Source organism: Doryrhamphus excisus, chromosome 16 (genome assembly GCF_030265055.1).
Source record: "Doryrhamphus excisus isolate RoL2022-K1 chromosome 16, RoL_Dexc_1.0, whole genome shotgun sequence".
Classification (NCBI taxonomy): domain Eukaryota; kingdom Metazoa; phylum Chordata; class Actinopteri; order Syngnathiformes; family Syngnathidae; genus Doryrhamphus; species Doryrhamphus excisus.
In genome coordinates this window covers 16,557,501-16,567,170 of record NC_080481.1, presented here as the reverse complement: position 1 = coordinate 16,567,170, position 9,670 = coordinate 16,557,501, and the positions used below count along the sequence as shown (strand labels likewise).

At 41.7% G+C, this 9,670-nt stretch overlaps 1 protein-coding gene across 1 annotated transcript; it reads right to left on the bottom strand.

Moving 5' to 3' along the window:
• Positions 1-4,047: 4,047 nt before the first annotated feature.
• On the bottom strand, positions 4,048-4,857 carry LOC131104565 (leucine-rich repeat-containing protein 3-like). Its single transcript, XM_058051879.1, has one exon. It carries the CDS (start codon positions 4,855-4,857, stop codon positions 4,084-4,086), a length of 774 nt encoding a protein of 257 aa, XP_057907862.1. The 3' UTR covers positions 4,048-4,083.
• Positions 4,858-9,670: the final 4,813 nt, after the last annotated feature.

Below are 9,670 nucleotides of genomic sequence, written 5' to 3'. Positions count from 1 at the left end.
TACAGGGCACATATTAAGAGTAAGAAAATCACAATTTTACAAGAATAACATCATACAATATGAGGCCAATATTGTTCAAATATGAATAAAAAATACAGTAAATACAAAATAATAAATTTATAAAATCATAACTGGGCGAAGAAAAAAAATAAAAAATAGAAAATAAAGTCAAAATATTAAGAGGAAAAAGGTCACAATGGAGAAAGCAATAATGTCACAGCAATAAAATAAAAATATTGCAGGAAGAAAGTAATAATTCTGAGAAGAAAATTGAAATATTTGGGGAAAAAACCCTTTTATTTTACAACAATAAAGTCAAAATATTAAGAGGAAGAAATTAACAATTTTACAAGAATAACATCATACAATATGAGGCCAATATTGTTCAAATATGAATAAAAAATACAGTAAATACAAAATAATGAATTTATAAAGTCATAATTGTGCGAAGAAAAAAAATAGAAAATAAAGTCAAAATATTAAGAGGAAAAAAGTAACAATGGAAAAATAGATTGTGAAAAAAGTAATAATGTCACAGCAATAAAATGAAAATATTGCAGGAAGAAAGTCATAATTATGAGAAGAAAATTAAAATATTTGGCGGGGAATTTTTTTTAATTTGACAACAATAAAGTCAAAATATTAAGAGTAAGAAATTCACAAATTTACAAGAATAACGTCATACCAATATGAGGCCAATATTGTTCAAATATGAATAAAAAAATACAGTAAATACAAAATAATAAATTTATAAAGTCATAATTGTGCGAAGAAAAAAAATACAAAATAGAAAATAAAGTCAAAATAAAAAAGTCACAATGGAAAAATAGGTTGTGAAACAAGTAATAATGTCACAGCAATAAAATAAAAATATTACAGGAAGAAATTCATAATTATGAGAAGAAAATTTAAATATTTGGGGGGGAATTTTTTATTTTATTTTACAACAATAAAGTCAAAATATTAAGAGGGAAAAAAAAATCACAATTTTACAAGAATAACATCATACCAATATGAAGCCAATATTGTTCAAATATGAATAAAAAATGTTTTATTTTTACAACAATAAAGTCAAAATATTCATTAATTCATTCACCAATTACAGGGCACATATTAAATATTCAAATATGAATAAAAAAATACAGTAAATACAAAATAATAAATTTATAAAGTCATAACTGTGCGAAGAAAAAAAATACAAAATAGAAAATAAAGTCAAAATATTAAGAGAAAAAATGTCACAATGGAAACAAGTAATAATGTAATAAATAAAATTATATAATATATATATAATAAAAATATTAATTAATAAAAATAAAAATATTGCATGAAGAAAGTCATAATTATGAGAGGAAAATTTTAATATTTTGGGGGAAAACAATTTTTATTTTACAACAATAAAGTCAAAATATTAAGAAAAAAAATCTGCATTATATAAAAAAAACTAAATAATGTAATAAAGTTACATTTTTGGAAGTTGGCGTCAAAGTCTAAATATGATATGAATAAAATCACATTATTAAGATTTTAAAAATACATCAAAATGGGACTGATACTAAGACAACATATTCATATACAAAATATCCAACTGCCCTAAATATTATATTTACACAAAGGACTCGCTAGCTGAAGCCAAGAAAAGCTGCCATATTTTTTTTTCATATTTTTATCTGCCAAGAGTGGCAGGAAGACGAGATTAATCGCATTTTCCAGCAGCCCGAGGATTAAAACTCGGACAGGATGCGGTTGTTTTGAACGTCCCCCTGCACGCTAATACTGTCTATCTACTGTACGTTAGCTGCGTGTTGCCAACGGAAACGCTGCGTCAGCATTTTGATGAATGACCTCCCCCGCAGACGCTGATTGTACGTTGAGGACACCGGACAGTACAGTACAGTAAAGTACAGAAAAGTACAGTAAAGTACAGTAAAGACTACTTCAGAGGCCACTGCGGAAAAATGAGTCTTAACGTATTCATTCACGCTGGATTGAGTGTTCTCACTTTGTACAAACACAATGACCCCACTCTCACTCTGCTGTACTTAGTAGTACTTAGTAGTACTTAGTAGTACTTAGTAGTAGTATTTGACATCCGGATTTGTGTACATTAACGTTCGTCATGTATGTGAAGATGTGCTCGGAATTCTTGTAATATTTAGACTTCGGACTAACAATACAACTGGATTCACCAGGAAATACATGGACTGGTGGCCAGCCAATCACAGGGCACATATAGACAAACAACCATTCACACTCACATTCATACCTATGGACAATTTGGAGTCGCTAATTAACGTAGCATGTAGCATTTGGAATGTGGGAGGAAATCGGAGTACCCGGAGAAAACCCACAAAGAACATACAGAGATGACCAAGAGTGGAATCAAACTTGGGTCTTATAGCTGTGTGGCTTACACGCTAACCACTCGTCCACCATGCAGCCACCATAAGTCAATAAGTGGACAATTTGGAGTCTTGTATGTTTTTGGAATGTGGGAGGAAACCGGAGTACCCGGAGAAAACCCACAAAGAACATGCAAACTTCACAGTAAGGAATCGAACTTGGGTGTCATAGCTGTGTGGCCTACACGCTAACCACTCGACCACCGTACAGCCACCATAAGTCAGTAAGTGGACAATTTGGAGTCTTGCATTTTTTTGGAATGTGGGAGGAAACCGGAGTACCCGGAGAAAACCCGGGAGAACATGCAAACTCTGAGAGTGGAATCGAACTCGGGACTCCTGGCTGTGTGGCCTAACCACTCGTCCACCATGCAGCCACCATAAGTCAATAAGTGGACAATTTGGAGTCTTGTATGTTTTTGGAATGTGGGAGGAAACCGGAGTACCCGGAGAAAACCCACAAAGAACATGCAAACTTCACAGTAAGGAATCGAACTTGGGTGTCATAGCTGTGTGGCCTACACGCTAACCACTCGACCACCGTACAGCCACCATAAGTCAGTAAGTGGACAATTTGGAGTCTTGCATTTTTTTGGAATGTGGGAGGAAACCGGAGTACCCGGAGAAAACCCGGGAGAACATGCAAACTCTGAGAGTGGAATCGAACTCGGGACTCCTGGCTGTGTGGCCTAACCACTCAACCACCGTGCAGCCACCATAAGTCAGTAAGTGGACAATTTGGAGTCTAGCATGTCGTAAACTCCACACAGAGATGGTGGAATTGAACCCTGGTTTCCGAGCTGTGAGCCCTTCGTGCTAACCACTTGTCCACCGTGCAGCCAGACATCAATTCAGAAGTGGAATTTATCTGTTTTCTCTTTTGTTAGCTTGACTTGATACAAACAAGTCTGACCTCTGTGGTTCCGTTGGAAGGGAATTGACAGAACGTCAACATTTTTCCCTCCAATTAATTATTCATTTTCTACCGCTTTTCCTCACCAGGGTGGCGGGGGGTGGACTGGTGGCCAGCCAATCACAGGGCACATATAGACAAACAACCATTCACACTCACATTCATACCTATGGACAATTTGGAGTCGCTAATTAACCTAGCATGTTTTTGGAATGTGGGAGGAAACCGGAGTACCCGCAGAAACCCCAGGAGAACATGCAAACTCCATACAGAGATCACCAAGAGAGGAATCGAACTTGGGTCACATAGCTGTGTGGCCTGCACGCTAACCACTCTTCCACCGTGCAGCCACCATAAGTCAGTAAGTGGACAATTTAAAGTTCCTAAGACAATTTGGAGTCGCAAACTCCATACAGAGATGGTGGAATTGAACCCTGGTTTCCGAGCTGTGAGCCCTGCATGCTAACCACTCTCCCACCGTGCAGCCAGACATCAATTCAGAAAGCGGAATTTATCTCCTTTCTGTTTTGTTAGCTTGACTTGATACAAACAAAGTCTGACCTCTGTGGTTCTCTTCGAAGAGAATTGACAGAACGTCAACATTTTTCCTTCCAATTAATTATTGTTTTGGCTTTTTTACCGCAACTTATGACACATTGTGCAAAATGATATCTCAGAGCAGGACTTGGAAGCCACAAATGCGTTCCCCCGCTTGCTCTTCATCTTTATGCATGAATGCCCTCTCATGTATGTTCAATTCCGCATCTTCTAGAAGACACTGCTGGCCGTATCGTAGTCCTTGCTGATACGGGAGCTGCTGGGCAGGGACTTGAGGTACTCCATGTGCCTCCTGGCGTCCTCCTGGTTGTGCCGGATGTAGTAGATGATGTAAGCGGTCACCATGGAGAACCAGCAGAACATGGCTACAAACATCGCTACGTCCGTTGTCTTCTGGTGAAAGTTACAAAAGTTGATACCCGAATCCAGGACCTGGATCACCGGCTGCCCGATGTACTCCTCCTGAACGGACGTGAAGCAGATCACGTCGTTGACCGTCTCGGGGTCGAGTCTCAGTTCCCTTAGGACCTCCTGTAAGGAGCACTCGCAGTGCCAGGGGTTGTTGGACAAGCGAACTCGGGCGTGGAGCTTGGAGAACGTTTCCTTGGGTAAACTGCTGAGATGATTATTTGAAAGATCCAAAGTCCTTAAACGATCAGAAATTCCTTGGAATGCTCCCGCTTCCAAGTTTTCGATGACGTTGTGGGATAAATCGAGTTCCCTGAGACGGTGGAGGTCATTGAAGGCATCTTTTGGGACGTGTCGGATGCGGTTAAATGAAAGCAGGAGGACCGCTGTGTCTTTGGGTAAATTTGACGGAATCTCCTCCAGGTTACGCGAGGTACACTGCACCACCGCGCCATTCCGGTCGGCGCAATGGCAGCTTTTCGGGCACGCGTGTGTTGATATCAACCATAAAGTTCCTAAGAAGAACAACAAAGTACAGTACGAAGATCTAATGCTTGACCTCGGAGAAGCTCCCATTAGTCCGGGACTTTTATCTTCTTCATCAATGACCCCTAAACCTGAACCCTGTGTCCCCAAAAGATTCCATCCCCAAGTGGGGACACGTCAGAGTGGAGTTGTCCTGGTCCATCCTTGTCATGGAACGCTGACTGGAAGAGAAACGAAGATCAAAATGATGTCACCAAGTCCAAGGGGGGTCGGGTGTCCTTCACCGAAGACCACCAGACTGGTTAGTATGTATAGAATTGATATGATTAACAATGACATGAATACACGGAGTCTGAAGGTCAAATGGAACATCATCCATCATCAGGAACACAAAGGAACACAAAGACGCCGTTTAGATGTCAACACCAACTACAGAAGATAAAATCGGTTTCTGGACCACCTTGTCCACTTTTGAGCTACCGCTGAATTTTTATAAATTATATACAATAAAACTCCACACAGAGATGGCCGAAGCTGGAATCGAACTCTGGTCTCCTAGCTGCGAGACCTGTGTGCAACCCACTTGACCACCGTGCAGTCCGTTTTTAAACCGTTCATTAATTTTCTACGAGCCTATCCCAGTTGTCTTCGGGCGAGAGGCGGGGTACACCCTGGACTGGTGGCCAGCCAATCACAGGGCACATATAGACAAACAACCATTCACACTCACATTCATACCTATGGACAATTTGGAGTCGCTAATTAACCTAGCATGTTTTTGGAATGTGGGAGGAAACCGGAGTACCCGGAAAAAAAACCCACGCATGCACGGGGAGAACATGCAAACTTCACACAGAGATGGCCAAAGCGGGAATTGAACTCGGGTCTCCTAGCTGCGAGACCTATGTGCAACCCACTTCTCCACCGTGCAGCCCTTTTTAAACCATTCATTCATTTTCTACGGCTTAACCTCATGAGTGTTGTGGGGGTGCTGGAGCCTATCCCAGCTGTCTTGGGGCGAGAGGCGGGGTACACCCTGGACTGGTGGCCAGCCAATCACAGGGCACATATAGACAAACAACCATTCACACTCACATTCATACCTATGGACAATTTGGAGTCGCTAATTAACCTAGCATGTTTTTGGAATGTGGGAGGAAACCGGAGTACCCGGAAAAAAACCCACACATGCACGGGGAGAACATGAAAACTCTATACAGAGATGACTGAGAGTGGAATCGAACTTGGGTCTTCTAGCTGTGTGGCCTGGATGCTAACCACTCAACCACCGTGCAGTCACCATAAGTCAGTAAGTGGACAATTTTGGAGTCTAGCATGTTTTTGGAATGTGGGAGGAAACCGGAGTACCCGCAGAAAACCCACGAATGTACGGGGAGAACATGTAACAGAGAATCGAACCCAGGTCCCCAGATCTCCTGACTGTGTGGCCCAAAGTAGAATTTCATATGTATATATAAATTTAATATTTTCTTAATTACAGCATAGGAAACCCGCCTATGACCTGCTTTTTTAGACATTATTAGAGCCCTCTAGATATTAAATAACACCCCTATAGTCACCGTTCCACTTGTTGTGAATGTGGGGGTGACGGGGAGAACATGCAAAACTCCACACAGAGATGGCCGATGGTGGAATCCAACTCGGGTCTCCTTGCTGTGTGACCTGCGTGCTAACCACTCGACCACCGTGCAGCCACCATAAGTCAGTAAGTGGACAATTTGGAGTCTAGCATTTTTTTGGAATGTGGGAAGAAAACCGGAAAAACCCACGCATGCACGGGAAGAACATGCAAACTCTACACAGAGATGGCTGAAGGTGGAATCAAACTCGGGTCTCCTAGCTGTGTGGCCTACGCGCTAACCACTCATCCACCGTACAGGCACCATAAGTCAATAAGTGGACAATTTGGAGTCTAGCACAGAGATGACCGAGGGTGGAATTGAATTGGAGTGGTTAGCGCGCAGACCTCACAGCTAGGAGACCAGGGTTCAATTCCACCCTCGGCCATCTCTGTGTGGAGTTTGCATGTTCTCCCCGTGCATGCGTGGGTTTTCTCCGGGTACTCCGGTTTTCCTCCCACATTCCAAAAACATGCTAGGTTAATTAGCGGAATGTGGAATGTGGAATGTGGGAGGAAACCGGAGTACCCGCAGAAACCCCAGGAGAACATGCAAACTCCATACAGAGATGACCAAGAGAGGAATCGAACTTGGGTCACATAGCTGTGTGGCCTGCACGCTAACCACTCGACCACCGTTCAGCCACCATAAGTCAGTAAGTGGACAATTTGGAGTCTAGCATGTCGCAAACTCCACACAGAGATGGTGGAATTGAACCCTGGTTTTTGAGCTGTGAGCCTTGCATGCTAACCACTCGACCACCGTGCAGCCAGACATCAATTCAGAATTTATCTCCTTTCTGTTTTGTTAGCTTGACTTGATACAAACAAAGTCTGACCTCTGTGGTTCCATTGGAAGGGAATTGACAGAACGTCAACATTTTTCCCTCCAATTAATTATTCATTTTCTACCGTTTTTCCTCACCAGGGTCGCGGGGGGTGGACTGGTGGCCAGCCAATCACAGGGCACATATAGACAAACAACCATTCACACTCACATTCATACCTATGGACAATTTGGAGTCGCTAATTAACCTAGCATGTTTTTGGAATGTGGGAGAAAAACCGGAGTACCCGGAAAAAACCCACAAAGAACATGCAAACTTCACACAGAGATGACCAAGAGAGGAATCGAACTTGGGTCTTATAGCTGTGTGGCCTGCACGCTAACCACTCGTCCACCGTTCAGCCACCATAAGTCAGTAAGTGGACAATTTAAAGTTCCTAAGACAATTTGGAGTCGCAAACTCCATACAGAGATGGTGGAATTGAACACTGGTTTCCGAGCTGTGAGGCCTGCATGCTAACCACTTGCTAACCGTGCAGCCAGACATTAATTCAGAAAGTGGAATTTATCTCCTTTCTCTTTTTTAAGCTTGACTTGTTACAAAACAAAGTCTGACCTCTGTGGTTCCGTTTGAAGGGAATTGATAGAACGTCAACATTTTTCCTTCCAATTAATTATTCATTTTCTACCGCTTTTCCTCACCAGGGTCGCGGGGGGGTGAACTGGTGGCCAGCCAATCACAGGGCACATATAGACAAACAACCATTCACACTCACATTCATACCTATGGACAATTTGGAGTCACAAACTCAAAATACAGAGATGGTGGAATTGAACCCTGGTTTCTGAGCTGTGAGCCCTGCGTGCTAACCACTCCCCCACCGTGCAGTCAGACATGCATTCAGAAAGTGGAATTTATCTCCTTTCTGTTTTGTTAGCTTGACTTGATACAAACAAAGTCTGACCTCTGTGGTTCTCTTAGGCTGGCTAATGTCTACTATATTAGCTGGTAGGAGAGTAACAGTGACTATAGGGGTGTTATTTTATGGCTAGAGGGCTCTAATACAAGGTCGTAAACAGGTTTTTTATACTGTAATGATAAAAATATGGTTGCATGGTGGTGGAGTGGTTATGCGCGGGCCTCACAGCTAGGACACCAGGGTTCAATTCCACCCTCGGACATCTCTGTGTGGAGTTTGTTTGTTCTCCCTGTGCATGCGTGGGTTTTTTTTCGGGTACTCCGGTTTCTTCCCACATTCCAAAAACATGCTAGGTTAATTAGCGACGAGTGAGCTGTCTGTCAATCACGTATCAATTACTTATTGTCACGTGGAAAGCAGTCTCTAGTGATCACGTAGGAGTAAATATAATAACAATTGTATGACAAATACATAAAAGTTATTATGACAGAAGGGAAACAAAACTCTAGCGAATCGTTCAAGAACATTTCCCACATCAGGAGTCATACCTTCTCGTTCGAGTCCGGTCTGGGTCCCCTCATAGGAAGCGTGTTAAGACGTCCAAGGATCAGTGAGTGGAATGAGCGTCGTACATCCAGTGCTCGTTTCCTCCCGAAGCGGAACGACACAAAGCAGGAGCAGCTGCCAAGATCCAAGTGTTCAGTCTGAGTTTGCTGGCTGCTCTCGATGCGGCTCGGAGGCAGAGTGTGTGTGTGTGTGAGTGTGTGTGTGTGTGTGTGTACTCTTGTCCTACTATCTCTCCTTCTCTGACATCCTCTCATAGACCGACACTGTAAGACCTTATGATTTAGCATATACAGTAAAGGATATGGCCGTTATTATCATATTTTCTGGACTATAAGTCGCACAAGGCCAAAAATGCATAATTAGGTAGAAAAAACATACATAAGTCACTCCAGAGTATGAGTCGCACAAGGCCAAAAATGCACAATTAGGTAGAAAAAAACATACATAAGTCGCTTCGGAGTATAAGTCGCCAAAAATGCATAATTAGATAGAAAAAAAACATACATAAGTCGCTCTGGAGTATAAGTCGCGCAAGGCCGAAAATGCATAATTAGGTAGAAAAAAACATACATAAGTCGCCAAAAATGCATAATTAGGTAGAAATAAACATACATAAGTCACTCCGGAGTATAAGTCACGCAAAGCCAAAAATGCATAATTAGTAGAAAAAAAATACATAAGTCACTCCGGAGTATAAGTCGCACAAGGCCAAAAATGTATAATTAGGTAGAAAAAAACATACATAAGTCGCTCCGGAGTATAAGTCGCACAAGACCAAAAATGCATAATTAGGTAGAAAAAAACATACATAAGTCGCTCCAGAGTATAAGTCGCACAAGTCCAAAAATGTATAATTAGGTAGAAAAAAACATACATAAGTTGCGCAAGGCCAAAAATGCATAATTAGGTAGAAAAAAACATACATAAGTCGCTCCGGAGTATAGGTCGCACAAGGCCAAAAATGCATAATTAGGTAGAAAAAAACATACA